The following is a 14,672-nucleotide window of genomic DNA, read 5'->3' as shown; positions in this document are numbered from 1 at the left end:
ACACAGCCCCACTGTCACCCCACGTGTCTGTCACCCCACACATCCCCCTGCAGCCCCACACATCCTTCTGTCACCCCACACACCCCCGTCATCCCATGCATCCCCTTTTAGCCCCACACAGCCCCACTGTCACCCCACGTGTCCCTCTGTCACCCCACACATCCCCCTGTAAACCCACGCATCCACCTGTCACCCCACACAGCCCCCTGTCACCCCATGCATCCCCTTTTAACCCCACACGTCCCCGTCACCCTACACAGCCCACTGTCACCAAACCCTACCAAGTCCCATCACTAACCCACGTCCCTCAGAGCCACGTCCACACATCTCTTAAACACCTCCGGGCACGGGGACTCCCCCACCTCCCCGGCAGCCCGTTCAATGCCTGCCCCCCCTCTGCGTGAGGAAATCCTTCCCGATGTCCAGGAGCCTCTAGGAGGGGACACCAGGAACGAGAGCACGGGCTGGCCTTTTTCTGCTTGAAAAGAAAGAGACCAGCTATGGGTTTTGAGGGCTCAAGGGTCCCTTTCTGCTTGTTTTCTTCTGAACCACGGTGCCCGAGGCAGCCACAGCCTTAGGGGAGAGAGCAGAGAGGAAGGGAGGAGCGGGAGGGGAGCAGAGGGAGGTGCTTCCTTTGGACCTAGAAAACTTTGGCATCGTATCCTTTGCCCTGAGCTGTGGGTCAGAAATTCCTGGTCCTGAAGCAAGACCTGAAATGCAGGGAGGGGACGAGGATCACGAGGGGAAAACGCTGCTCACGTCCCGTGCTGTGGGGCACCAGCAGATGCCACGATGCACATTGCCAAGAGGACAGAGATGGGAGCGCCCTGGTGTCACCCAGCGCAGTTGGTCATGACAGCCGTGGATCTTCCACAGGGTTTCCTGAGGCCTTGTTACACTCCTACCCCAGAGCAGCCACAGCTCAGGGCTGCGTCCTTCCCCTCGGGGTTAGGAAACCTCTGCCAGATGACTCAGAGGAAGTGTCTAACACACAGCACTTGGTGCTGCAGATGTCGGCCTCCAGCAGACCTGCACAGAGTTGGCCTCTCCAGCTGACTTCCCTTGGCTGTGCATCAAGGGTCGTCAGGTTTTGGAGGCTCACATCCCCCTGCTTCTTTTCTCAGCAGATGGAGCGTGTGAATTAGAAGTGGACTCACAGCCACAGCCCCCTGCATCCCAAAAATCATGGTCCACCGCTGCAAACCTCAGGTCTGCTCTTTGCTCTGGGGCTGCTTGCTGCAGAAGCTGGAGGAGATCAGACTCGTGAAGTACCCAACCCTCTGTAAGGAGGGAGTGAGCTCCAGGCACAGGCAGTGGGATGCTTTGCTGTCTCACTGAGACACTCTTCCCTTTCAGGACAAACTCCAAACTCGTTCACATCCCCGAGCAGCAGAGCTACCACTCAGGCTGCGCACGGCAGGCTGGCTTCAGCCCTTCATTCTCTTCCATTGCTGCAGCCTCCCCGTCCATTCAGCAGCACCTAGGAAGGAAGGAGACGAAAAGTTCTCACTTGAAGACTCCTTTTCTAGCAGGGGGAAGAAGGCAAAGCAGCAAAGAGCTCCAGCAGGTGCTGTGGGTCCCCACGCCATCTAGTGTCGCACCAGCAGTGGGACAAATCGCCCCAGCAGCTCACAATCGTGCAGTTAAAATGTGCTGGAGATGTCGTGGGCACCTGGGAAGGATCCCACCGGTGGATTAAGGCAAACAGTGCCCTGCATCGGTGAACTGGGAGCCAAGCTGCCACAAGGAGTGACCAAAGACAACGTGGGTTTGCAAGAGGTCAAAAACGGTGCTAAGAGCTTTAAACAAAACCAGCAGCATTTGTGGGACACTGTCAGGGTAACCAGATATTAAAAGAGCGTGGAGTTCACAAGCTGTTAGATTCTGGCTTTGATCTACCGTAGTACCCATGGCAGATTTTGTAAACTTATTTTTCAGCAAACATAAAAGGAATGATTTTTATTTTTTTTTTAACTCCAGAAAAACAAGCTGCTGGCAGAGGTACATAAAAAGCACAAACCTGGGCCATTCCAGAAAGCCGTTTTATTATATAAATAAAGCACTTATTTATAACAGAGCAGTTAAAGGAAATTCAGTGAGAAACTGAAGGGAAGGAAAGCGGTAGTTAAAGATGTTAGCAGCTGGAAGCACACAGACAGAGGTTTTGCATGGCCAGCAACACGTGCTCATGTAGATCAGCCTGGGAGTAGATGCGGAATAATACTTTTTGTTCAAAAGCTTCCTGCTGAGATAGGAAGGCCAGAACTGAATTTGAAGGCATGGATCATAGGAAAGCAGAGGTGGGAATGTGTTCACGAGTGTCAAGGATCCAGGGTGTGTTTGAGAGGAGGAAAGGATGGCAAGAGGCTCATAGCCACAGAAAATAGTCCTCTCTTGCAGCCAAGTCTTTTTTTTTTCTTTTTTTTTTTCTTTTTTTTTTTTTTTTTTTTTTCCTGGGGATATAGTCCATTTTCAAGATAAATTGTATTTGGAATAGGGCTGCCATTCTTCTGGCTGTGGTTGCTACAGAGCGGGGGCAGTTTGCAGAAAGCACAGCTTACAGCAGACATTTCCAGGAAGGCACTGGACTGACTCCCTGGCACACAGAGCAAATCCCACAGTTTGGAGGCTCGTGCAGATCTGTGCACGTGCAAAGCAGCCCTACATCCCAGAAGTAACGGTACATATGCCAGAAATTTTGGGATCACTCTTTGTATGATTTACAGCCAGTTCTCATGAGCTGTGTCTGTGCAGGACTTCTTGGCATCCAGCAGTTTAGTCAGATGTCCAGGAATCCTGGGCAGATGTAGAAATCTCTCTAAATACACTTGGGTAAAATTTCCATAAGGCAAGTTTTGAAAACACAAAAGGTTTTCACAGGAGCACGGGGTGGTCTTGTCAGCTGTGTAGGAGAAGGGGGTGGGCTGCAGCCCCGTTACCACATGGCAGGTGGGGAGGGACACTCAGAGAACCGTGAGCCACACCACTAGCGTGGCTGTGCACATCGCTGCACCGGAGCTATGGCTCACATCAGCCTGGCACGCAGCCAGAGGTAATTAAATGCTTGAAGCAATAAATGCAAAGTAACGGAGCTGCAGGCCTGATCCAGCACGGGCTCAGCAGGTTTCTCACCACGAATAACCAACCCCGCTGGGAAGAACATCATGGAAAGCACGGGAAGGCCACAGCTGGGCACCCCAAATGGGACCCAGCAGGCCCACATCCCACAGGGGCCAGGAGCGGGTGCTGAGGGCTCCCAGCCTCCAGCATCCTCCAAAGGCCTTTCTGAACCAAGGACGGTGACTTCGTATTTATGACCTGTGCCTGATTTAGTGCCATTAATCTGTCCGGTTGTATGTAAACCCATTTCAACACCTCGCACCCACACTGCCTTGCTACTTGGAGCTCTGTCCTAAACTACGTATTTTCCTTGACACTCTTTTCTGGTGACAGGACGAGGGGGAATGGGCTAAAGTTGCACCAGGGGAGTTTTAGGTTGGTTCTTAGGAAGAACTTCTTTACCGAAAGGGTTGTGAGGCATTGGAACAGGCTGCCCAGGGAAGTGGTGGAGTCACCATCCCTGGAAGTCTTTAAAAGACGTTTAGATGTAGAGCTTAGGGATATGGTTTAGTGGAGGACTGTTAGTGTTAGGTCAGAGGTTGGACTCGATGATCTTGAGGTCTCTTCCAACCTAGAAATTCTGTGATTCTGTGATTTTTATGGGTATTTCACAGCCCCTAACGTGGCCCTTAGCTCTGTCCATTGGAGCGGGCTCATCTGGGCGCTGGGGAAACCGAGCCGGGAGCTGCCAGGAGGGGCTGCTCGGGGCCGTGCTGAGGCGCTGCAGCCACGAGAGGGGGCTCGGGGCAGGCCCAACGAAGAGATTTGGGCTGGGCAGGGCCGCAGCGGGGCTGGCGGTGCCCGGCCTCGGGGCTGGGGGTGCCCGCAGCGGGGCTGCAGCCGGGGAAGAGGCAAAGCTGAGCGCCGGGGCAACTCTGCGCCTCGCAGCTCCCCGGCTCGCTTTAAGCAGGGTTTTTATGAGGAGAAAAGCCCCGAGCGGAGCCCTCACGGCACCTCCAAGCGGAGCGGGGCCGCCGCCATTTCCCCTCAGCTCCCCCCTCAGCAACGAGGGGTCCCCGGGCGGGGGTGTGGGGAGGGGACGCTGAGGGGCTGACGGGCTGGCCCGGAGCTCCCCAGCCCCGAGGCCGGGCTGGATTCTGGTGGTGCCACACGGGCGGGGTGCGGGGGATGAGGTGCGGGCACCGCAGGGACCGGGGAGCGGGGAAACGAGGGGCGCGGGCAGCGGGCGGCGCTGTGATGGCGGCCAGCCCGCCCTGCTAGGGCTGGGGTAGGAGGGGAGGGGGGGGCTGTGAAGCAGAGGCTGCTGGGAGTTGTAGTCCGAGGGCTCGCCCAGGTGCGGCGCCGCGCGGGGGCCGCCGGGAGCAGTGCGCGGCCGGCGGCAGGTGCGGCGCCGCCCGCGGGAACTACAAGTCCCGGGATGCCGCGGGGCGCGGGCGGCGCGGCGGCGGCGGCGGCTGTGGCAGCGGCTGTGGCGGCGGCGGTGGGGGCGTAGCGAAGATGGCGGCGGGGGCGCTGCGCCCCGCTCCCGGCTGAGGTGCGGTCGCTGCTCCCTGCGCCTCAGAGCGGCGGCGGTGAAGGAGGAGGAGAAGGAGGCAAGGCGGCGATGTCGGAGCCCGAGCACCTGGGTGGGAAGCGGGCCGAGTCGGCGCGGCTGCGGCGGGCCGAGCAGCTGAGGCGCTGGAAGGGCTCCCTGACGGAGCAGGAGCCGGTGGCGGCGGGGGGCGGCCGCGGGCGGCACCGCGGAGCCGGGGGGTCCCGGGTGCGCTTCGAGGAAGGCGCCGTGTTCCTGGCCGCCTGCTCCAGCGGAGACACCGAGGAGGTGAAGCGGCTGCTGGGCCGCGGAGCTCGCGTCGACACCACCAACGTGGACGGGCTGACAGCCCTGCACCAGGTACCGGCGGCCGGCACCGGGATGGGGAGGGGGGTAGGGAGGCTCCGGGGGCTCCCCGAGGGTCCCCCTCAGCTCCGTGAGGGGTTCAGGGGGCTCTGCCCTCGCCTCACGGTCCTGCAGGCTTCGGGCGCTGCGAGGGGGTGAAGGCGGAGGGAGCGCTGCCTGCCACCGAGCCCTAAAATCGGGACCGAGCCCCCAAAACTGGGATTGAAACCGGGAAGGGTCCCGGAGGGGCTGGTGGAGGCCCCCAGTGAGCGGCTCCCTGCACCGGCCGCTCCCCAGGATGCTGAGGCACCCCTGGAGTGAGTTACAGCACCGGGCTGTGAGAGCCAGGAGCGTGGCAGGGAGCTAGGTGGCTCTTCTGGTATTATTTTAGGTCTTTTTTTAGGGAATTCCTCACTCCGTGCTTGGGGTGTGCAGGAATGGCTGTGCCCGCAGCGCTCGCAAGGTCAGGAGGCTCGCTGGCCTCTGTGCGTGTGGCTGCCTTGAAAGTCCCCAAAGCGCCGGGCTGGCACCGTCTGCAGAGACCTGAAAACACCCACGATAAGCAGCACAGATCGTGGTAATGTGCGCCCAAACGTGCCGAGGATCCTACAAAAGTAGCCGCAGAAGTTGGGCTCCGAATGGCGAGCCCTGCCTGGGGACACGTGCGGTGTTTTGTCTGTGGCGTTTGCTGCCCTTGTGTAAATTGACAGGAATGTGAGGGAGCGTGCGATAGCGCTCCCCTTCTGCGGTGGGAAACCTGCCGATATCTGAGGCTGGCTCAGGATTGAGCAGGGCATGTGAAATCAGCCTCCCAGATTGTTGCATCTGGTCAGGGAAATGAATCCGAGCTGAGCCGGGGCCAGCCTCAGGAAGAAAACTTTCTGAGCTCAAGATTTCGTAGATTAAGCATGGAGAGCAGCAGCGGCACTGGGGAAAGAGGCGCAGCCCAGGAATGACATCTGGAAGGTCTTTATAGAGACTGACCTGTTAGGAGCACCAAGAGCAGTAGTCAAGTTGATTAGGCTTTCTTTTTTGCTTGGGTGACATTATTAAACAGAAATACTTGGGAGGCTTCGAAGCTTGGTTCACGAGCTCATCTGCTTGCGGCTGTCAGCGGGCCCAGGGGCAGAGGGCTTTATTTGTTTTCTTCTGCAGTTCCAAAAATAAGCTGTAAAGCAACCAGCACAGGGGCTCGCGGTCTGTTCTCCAGTATAGCGTGGATCCATTTATTGTCACGTAATTAAGGAAGCACACGAACGTTAGTGAGAGCTGTTTATGGAGGATCTGGCTACTGAAAGCCTTCTGCCAAGGGAGAAGGCTGAGCGGGAGGTGGGTGGAAGCGTGGCCGAGCTGGGATGACTTCAGGAGGGTTTGCAGCCAAGGCTGCGATGATCTTTTCAGAAGTGTCAGCGCGTCGTGCTGCTGCCCGCGGTGGGACGCTCAGCCAAGAGCGCGTTGGATTCATCAGACGTTGATCAATGGAGAATTATTTTTTGCAAGGTCAAACTTCTTGAGGATACGGCAAGCCGCAATCACCAGGCAGCCCGCAGATAGAGCTCTGTATATGGAAAGGTTTGGGTCCGAGGAGCTGCCCACGGATCGGGTGACGCGTCGAAGGGTAGCACCAAGGCCCTGGTGCTTCAAAAAGCTTTTAGATGAGTGAGGAGTTGAGCAGATGCTAACTGTGCTCCTGCTCGAGTCGCTTCTTTAGAGCTTTACAGGAAGGGAAGATGACTTTACTTTCAGTTTAATAAAAGCTTTGTCCCGGTGTCTCATTAACGTTTTCTCATCTTTGTGCCTCGGACGATGCTGAGGCGATGTGTGGCCGAAGAGAGGTCCTTGCGCACCTAAATGGAACAAGCACTGATTTGGTAGAGGATTTGTACGTGTCTGGTTTGATTGTATAAATCTGGATCAGATGGAAATGTTTGTTTTCATGGTTGGAGAGGTTTCTAGCAGTTCCTGATCTCTGAACATGCCCAAAATGTTTGTTCCCATGTTATATAGGGACTGATGCTGTGTATGGGAGAGTGTCAGCTGAAGTCCAGTTAATTGAACTCTCTGGAGAGCTGGTTGACAAACTGTGTGAATACAGTGCATGGGAGGGTTTTTTCTTTTAAATATCTTCTCTCGGAGGTAGGAACGTGGCACGATGAGACACGGAGCAGGTGGTGGTGGCTGCCCACCCTTGGTGAACGTTTGTAAGACCAAGTGGCCGTGCAGTGGGGAGGTGACTCCACACGTTGAAAAGGGTGGGTAAACTTCTTGTGTTGGTTAAGGAACTTTGTGAGACTTGCTCTGTGCAGGCACACGTCTCTTCAGGTTATGGAAGGCTCAACTAAGTCAACTGGCTCAATTTGTCAGAGTCAGCATCTGCTTCCACAAGGCGTAGGGCCAATCTCAGACTGGCTTAGTTTGTTTGAAGCGCGCAGCGGCCCCAAACGTTGGGTGGCTTTCAGCAAAGGTAAATTACACTTCCTCTGGTATCTGGGCCACAGTGACTAAGAATAATTGTGTACTGTCTCGCTAGGTGAGAAACTGTCTGCTATTTATAGCCGTGAAGCTGTATTTTGAAAATAACTTTTTAAATTACAAGTGGTGTTCCTGAGCCTCCAGCTTGTCGTCATCCTCTTGGAAGCATCAAGCGCGGCGCTAACCCAGACCAGCGGCTGCTGTCAGTGTCTGTTCCCTACACTGTGGCTTCAGCCCCACCTGCATTTTTACCTCAGTGACTTCTGGGTTAATGTTGATCCCACGTTATCAATGAGTGAAGTAATTTCTTGAATGCGATGTATTTTTGGCAATGGTTTTCTGCTTAACCCAGAAGGAAAGGGGAGATGCTAGCTGGGTGTGGGTGAACATCCAGAAATCATCAAGCAAACCACCCCCAGCAGGGGAAGCAAAATCTTGGTGGTTGTTGAACTCCTTTGGTGTTTGCAGGTGGTGGGAAGCAGTCAGGTAAAGCTTTCTTCCTCCTGAATGGCAGATGAAACCAAAGGCTGAACTTGTATGGAAATTGAGTCTTAGGGGGGGAAAAGAATATGAGGCTTCTAGTTGGGAAGGCATCTCCACATGCAGCAGGCAGTGCTTTGGTGTCTGTAAGGACTTTCAGAAACAGTGACGACAAAAAAAGATTGTTTATCCTTTGTCTGCCCTTTGATGATTTCCCAGCTGTTTCCCTCTTGCCTGGTCCGTGGGGAACTGAATTGCCCATGAAACAACTCCTGAGCCTGTCATTTACAACACCCCTGAAGTAGCTCAGCACTTTACTTTTTGGATTTATTTTTAGGTGCTGGGCAACCGTGGTAATTCAGAAACTGCTTCATGAGAAGCCAGGTACTTTGCAGGGTGATTCTGGCTTGGATAACTGAGGCTGCAACCTCCCCGGCAGTCCCAGATTAAGTTATTCCTGTTTCTGAGTCAGAGCTGTAAAACCATAGGCATGTCTCGCTGCTCTCCAGAGCTGTGTAAAGCAGCATCCATGTCATGCTGAAGTTGGTCGACTTTTTTTTGATTGCTCTTCAGCAAATTTGGCCCTTTATTTACTTTCAAACATTGGGTGCAGTCCTAGGAAAGCAGAAGGCTACGCAGTTTTTTGGACCCTCCAAAACCACAGCGGAGGGCACGATGTGTTTCAGACCGCTCTCCGTTATCACAGTCAGGAGAACGTTGTGGCACCAAGGAGCAAACAGTGGAACAAAATCCAGGAGATGGGAGAAGGCAGAGAGAATTCATGCACAGATTGTGGGGTTGTGATTTTTCTAGCCAGGACAGCTCACGCTGCGAGGGCATCGAGCAAAGGTTTGCTCGTTCCTCTGCTGGAACTGCAGCTGTGGCTGAAGCAGCGTGGATTTGTTGTGTGGGATAACGGAGATAGGTCCAACACTGCTCACACAGAGCCCTTGCAGCAGCTTCTGGGAGTTTTGTAGGCACCGAGAGGTAAAAGCTGGCTTGTGCCTAGAAATGTGAAGGTGTTACAGCGTACACGCAGTGACACAGAAACGGAATGACGTGTTCAGTTATTACACATATGTGTTTGGGGCATCACGGCTGTTTCTTGAGGTAGTTGAGCTTCTGATCTTTTAATTGGGGTGACAGTGCCATACATCAGGCTGGTTTTAAGACCGGGTGGCCGCATTGTCTAAAAATACATTAATCCTTAGGAGAGAAGGTGATCTAGGGACAGCCAGACCTTTTCCACCACGCTCCGTGAAGTTTCTTTCCAACGCTGTGCTGCTGTCAGTGAAAACGGGCATTGCAGAGTTCAGACCGTGCTTAAAGGTGCTCATCAATCTGAGATTTGAGGTGTCAGGAGTTGGGTTTATCAATAGGATAATTGTGATACTTCTCTTTGGGCTTCGCTTCTACATGGGGGTGCAACGGTGTGTGTTAGGAGCATGTTAGACAAAGCTGGGTAAAATTAAAACCCCGAGTGCTCTTTTCCCAACCTAACGCTTTTATTTTCATGCTGTGGGTGCACTCGCTCCCTTTTTCACCTTGCTGTTCTGTCCCTGTGGGTTCGTTCAATTGTCTGTCCCTCGCGTCTCAGTTTCAAAACAACCGAAGTGGGCAGAATTAACTCTAGACTAAACAACCCAACCTTGAACTGAAAGGAGTTAGAGGCTCGGAGGACTGCTGCTGGCTGCAGCGCTCAGAAACCTTCCTTTGTTGTGTTCGGGCAGCTCCTCAGCTGCTTCGTTCGGCTTCTGGAAACTGAAGGCAGCCCCAGCAGTCACTCCAGGAGCAGCTACTGGGAGGAAACGTGCCCCGGTGCAGTGAGTAGATGGATATTTGTGATGGGAAGTGCGCATCTTCATTGCTTCCTTCCTCAGCCTCTGTTTATCCTATCTAGCGATGAGATGAGTCAAGCTCTGCTTCTCCCCATAAACAGTGGGCGAGGGACCCGACAGAATCTTCAGCTACGGTTTCCTTTATGGCAGCCAGCAGGAGAGGCGGCCCCGCTCCCTCGTGCTGCCCCGTGGAGAGGTTTGGTCTCTGCAGCAGCGCTGCTGGGCGCCCCGCAGCTCCGCTCCCACTTGGGAAGCAAAACTATCCCAGGGACAGCTTGTGCTTAGTGCAGCCACCCAAAGCTTTCTGACTTGTACAAGGGAAATTCTTGAGCCTGTGTTAGAGACGAGCCACCTCGTCTGAACCAGCGTTGTTTGATAAGGTTTTAAAGCTGGCTCGGCCAGAGACGGGGCTGAGCTGAAACGCCCAGGGCAGCGGTTTTGTGCTGAGCTCTCCTGGCACTGCAGCACCCTGGCAATTCCTAATATCACTCACACCTCTTAACGTTAGGGTCTTGGGGGATTTTTCTCTTATGGACAGTTGTAGAGACTTAAAATTCACATGGGGTGGTGTGGGGGCTTGGGAGACATCTTTGCTGTATGATGTAGTGGGATAATTACTGGCTAATGGTACAAGGTAAGGCTTTGGGGTTGGTATGCGGGCTCTCAGGTGGGGTTATTATATCCCATAAGACAAAAAGGGTTAGAGCAGCCCTTGTAAGAGGGCTGGGAGAAGGGAATACTGGGCGAGCAGTTGTGTAAATCGAGGGGTTTTACTTCCTAACTCTTGGACACAAATGAGGGCAGGGGGAGCATTAAATACTCTGAAATATCAGCGCTGCTTTAAAAAAAATAAATATCGTCTTTCTGCACAGGGCTGGGATAGAAAACGAGCTAAAAGGCAACCCTAAAAGAGACCTTTCAGGGGAATGAGGCCCCCAGCCTTGGTTGCAAGCTCCCCGTAATGAGCGAGCCGTTTGACCTGCTGCTTACGGCAGGGCCCTAGCACAGTGAAGGTGCCCAGGAGAAATCCTGGGGCCTGAGTGTGCGGTTTATTTTCAGCTGTCCTGAAGGGAGGTGCAACAGCTGTCCCTGCCATCTCCTTTATTGGGCTGCAGCAAACTGAGCTGCGCGGGGCCCGAAGGTGCAGCCGGGAGGAGGAGGTGTGCGTGTGCCTCGCTGAGAGCGCTCGGCGTTGTCAGAGCTCCGAGGGGGGATTCGGAGGGGATTTAGGCACCTATTTTTGTGGGGCTCGCTTCGGCATGAATGGATTTAAGGACAGTTTCATGGCACAGCCCGTACGGGCCCGTGTAGGGAAATGTTTTCATATTTTTGTCATCTCCTTGCCCGTGGAGGGCAACGCGGTGTGCTGGTGGACCAGGCCTCTTTGGCACAGGGCTGTTCTGAAACGCTTAATTCTTAAAATGTGTTTGTCACAGGAAAATTGCGCTCCTAGGTTCCCAGGGTAGTGCCAACGATATCCCACGCTGCTGACAGCCGAATCCCGGGAGTCAGGCCTCTGTTTTCCTATCGAGCTGCTGAAAATTATGAGCATCAAAATTCTCGGTTCGGACACCTACGCAGCTTCTCGTGACAGCGCTCATCCATAATAATTACAAAGTGCCGTAGTTACAAATTAGCAGTATTTTAGAAAATACAGGTAGGTACACTATTGTTAAATATTTTCACGTTAAATACATTTTTTTTGAAAGATCGCTCTCCTTCCAGCTCGAAGCTCTCAGCTCAAATAGTCTTTGTTCATCTGGAATAACTGGGAAGAAAAATCACTCGTTAAGAATAAATGGTGTGAATTTTTTTTTTGGTATGCTGTTTTTTCTCAGCCGCTTCTTTCTTGTAGCTGAAAGAAGTGGAACAGTCTTCACTTGTGAGAGTCTCACTCGAAATGTTTCCATAATACAATAAGCTGACCTTGCAGAGGGACACAAGCAATTTCAGCATTGCTTTTCCAGCGTTCAGCCTGCTCATAAATCTTTGTGAAATGTACAGAATGCAGAATGACCACCTGCCATTAGCCTTTTCTGTGTCACTGCCTTTTCAGGGTAAAACTAAACCTAGCCCCTCTCTGCTCCTCCGCTGGAGCATTGATTTGCCACAGCGATTGCTCACCATCCATTTCTGGCATCTGTCTGAAGCCACCTCCTATTTATAATTTGTCATTCCTCGCCGTCTTAGACGGGTAATGCTGTTTCTCTCCAAAGCTTTGTGCTTTTTTATGCCTGAAATCGTGCGACAGCAGCGACCTGTGGTACAAGACCCTGTCTAAACACAACCGCTGGCGCAGCAAGGTGCGAGGACCCCAGCAGGGGTTTTGGGAGCCCGTGCCACTTTGTGGGGCTCTGCTGGCCTACCCTGCCTTGTGTCTGTTCACTTCAGCCTTGTAAATACCACGCTGCAGCACCCATGGATGTACAGGGATGGAGAGCAGCGTGAAGCTGAGCTGAGCACACGGAGCTGTGCCGAATTAAGCGAGCTGTTCCTTCACCCAAAGCGTCCCTGCAGCTGTTCATCCTGGAGGCAGGGGACGAGCAGGCTTTCTCTTCCAGGATTTGAACTCACGAGTATCAGCTTCACCCCATCCTATTATTAATTCCAGGTCTTGAGCGACAACCCGATACTTGCTGCAAGACGCTGAGAGGGGTTTCTCCCTTGGAAAAGGGCTGGGGCTGCCCTTGGGTGGGGTGCTGCAGCTCGGAGTTACACCGCGGACAGATCCTGCTGCTGCCAGTGGGAGCCTTCAGACCACTGATCTCTTCCTCAAATGCTTCTGGGGTTTTGAAGGATGAAACGTTCCAAGTTTTTATCTTAGAGACAGTTTTGTTCCCTGGTTTCTGTAGGCAAGATGTGTTCTCAAGTGCTGTGGGTTTCTTTTGTGGATAGCAGCTAGGTCTGAGCCGGGCGGGTGTGCTAGCACAGCCTGCGCTCCTGCAGGAAGAGCTGCGCATCCTGAGCCGGGGCTTAGCTGCACCTGTGACAGTCACACAAGCACTACAGGGTGTTTGACTTTGTTATTTATTGTTTTAAGTGATGTGATCATGCCAGCAGAAGTTCCTGTGTTAGCAAACTGTGAGCCCTTGCACTCTTTAGATCAACGTTGGAAATGTTTGTGCTGTTGGTAGGAGCTACGTGTTGCATTAATACAACCATTTCAGTTGCTAACAATGATTATACTGGCAAAGATGCTTTCAAAGCAGTTTGATAGCACCAGCAGAATGCTGCATGCTAGCCCATTACCCCAACACCTTCCTTTTTTGATAAGAGGTGTTTGGTTTTTTTTAAACAGTCTCCAGCAAGCACCTCAAGCAGAATCGTGAATGCTGAACTTAAGCAGCTCTCTCTAGAGCAGGTTAGAAGGTGCTGCTGACTTCCTTCCAAAGAAAATGGTGCACAGACAAAACATTTAAAGCTGGTTTTATCTTTTGATGTGTGCTTTCAGTTCTTGTCTTGCCTTATGCTTCTTCACTGTGTTCTCTGGGAGCAGATTGAGCTACACCACGCTCCGGGGCAGCTCAGCTGACTACCTGCTGATATCCTCATTGGTCACATGAGCTTTTAGTGGAGTCTTTTACCACGTGCAGGCTTTGGAAGGGAAAAGTTGTGCTCATACTGATTGGTTCAATGGCATTTGAGAAGCAGAAAGTCAACATTGTGTATCAGAATCTCCTCCAGACGGTTTGATAGGCTCCAAAGACAGTGATCTTGTCTGCCGCTCATCCTTCCCCTCTGCATCCCAGAGCTTACTGCGAGGGGACTTTGCAGGGGACTAACGTGGGGCTGGCAGCCCCGTAACCCCTTGGATCGTGCTTGTGTGGTGGGTAGTGCTTCCATCAGGAACATCCCCTTACCAGTGTCACCTTTAAAAGATGACAGTGACAGCAGCCAGCTCCCTCCCCAGCCTGGTCCCGGACGTGATCAGGGACCGTCCCTTCTTCCCTCTCTCCTTGTGGCTCTGATGTAGCACATGCAGCCAGAAGGGCCAGTCTGCTCTTCCTGGGGACTTCCCTTAGTCTGTTCCTTCTGGTGTGCACCTCCTGGTTTTACCAGCCTGCTCACCTGCAGCACGGCTGTCGCTCTGTGCCCTGCGCGAAGCTTCAGACGTGCTTGCCTGGAGCTCTTTGTGGTGGCTGTCAGACACCCGTGCACACATAAACCAGACGTTTTTCCTGTGTTCCTTGTGCCCCTGACATTTTTCCTTTTAAAAAAAAAAAATAATAATTTTGAGGGTGAGGTCCCCTGGCAGGAGAGAAATGGAAGTGGCTCCTTCTCGTTAACTTGTCTCCTAACTTCAGAGTTCAGCCTTGCAGGAAAGCGCTCAGGGAGCAATTGCTGTTGTCTCACACCTGCAGGGCCTTTTTGACTCGTAGTTCCAGACTTGTACAATGAATTAATGAACTGATTCAACAATCCTTAGCACCAGGCCAGTTTTAAGACACATTTTGACCTCTTTTCTTCAGTAGGCACCCAGTACTTACTGCTGCCAGGGAATACCTCCCAAGGACGATGTCTGTGGTTCTGTTCCTTACTGCCTCTTGGTAAATGCTGCTTAACCTTCTCCCAGGCCAGACATCGGTGGCTCTTAATGCTAGGGGTGTTGTCTTCTCTTATCTTGGCCACCTTAATTTATTAACGTGCTTAGCAATTGTCTTCCAGCTGCTGGAGCATGCTTCTCGCCGCTGCTGTGCGCGGAGCGGCTGACGCTACAGGAAGCGCTGTAAAGCTGAACTCTGCTTTTGGCTCGTGTCCACTTCAGCGGAGCCCTTTTACTCCCAGCCCAGCTGCCAGTTTCATCAGCAGCACTGATGTGTCACGGGGAGCAGCTTGGTGCAGCCCAGGCACACACACACACGGGCACTGGGGGGGTCACACGGGGCTGGACGGCCCCGAGCGCCCAGCAGCTGGATTTCTGCTCC

The 14,672-nt window shown here is 53.2% G+C and overlaps 1 protein-coding gene across 9 annotated transcripts in view; it reads left to right on the top strand.

Annotated features, from left to right (window-relative positions):
- The first annotated feature begins 4,512 nt into the window (after positions 1-4,512).
- The window catches only part of PPP1R12B (protein phosphatase 1 regulatory subunit 12B), a 112,656-nt gene continuing 102,496 nt past the window's right edge, over positions 4,513-14,672 (top strand). For 3 of the 9 annotated variants that reach the window (XM_084497646.1, XM_084497645.1, XM_084497643.1), the window contains exon 1: positions 4,515-4,972. In XM_084497646.1, the coding sequence (XP_084353772.1) occupies positions 4,685-4,972 (288 nt within the window). In that variant the 5' untranslated portion in view covers positions 4,515-4,684. Of the gene's footprint in view, positions 4,973-14,672 lie in introns of all 9 variants that reach the window. The other 6 variants (XM_084497639.1, XM_084497641.1, XM_084497644.1 and 3 more) reach the window with 6 other exon arrangements.

Source organism: Aythya ferina (genome assembly GCF_964211825.1).
Source record: "Aythya ferina genome assembly, chromosome: 25".
Taxonomy (NCBI): Eukaryota; Metazoa; Chordata; class Aves; order Anseriformes; family Anatidae; genus Aythya; species Aythya ferina.
The sequence above is the reverse complement of the archived record's forward strand: the minus strand, read 5'-3'. Positions and strand labels throughout refer to the sequence as shown.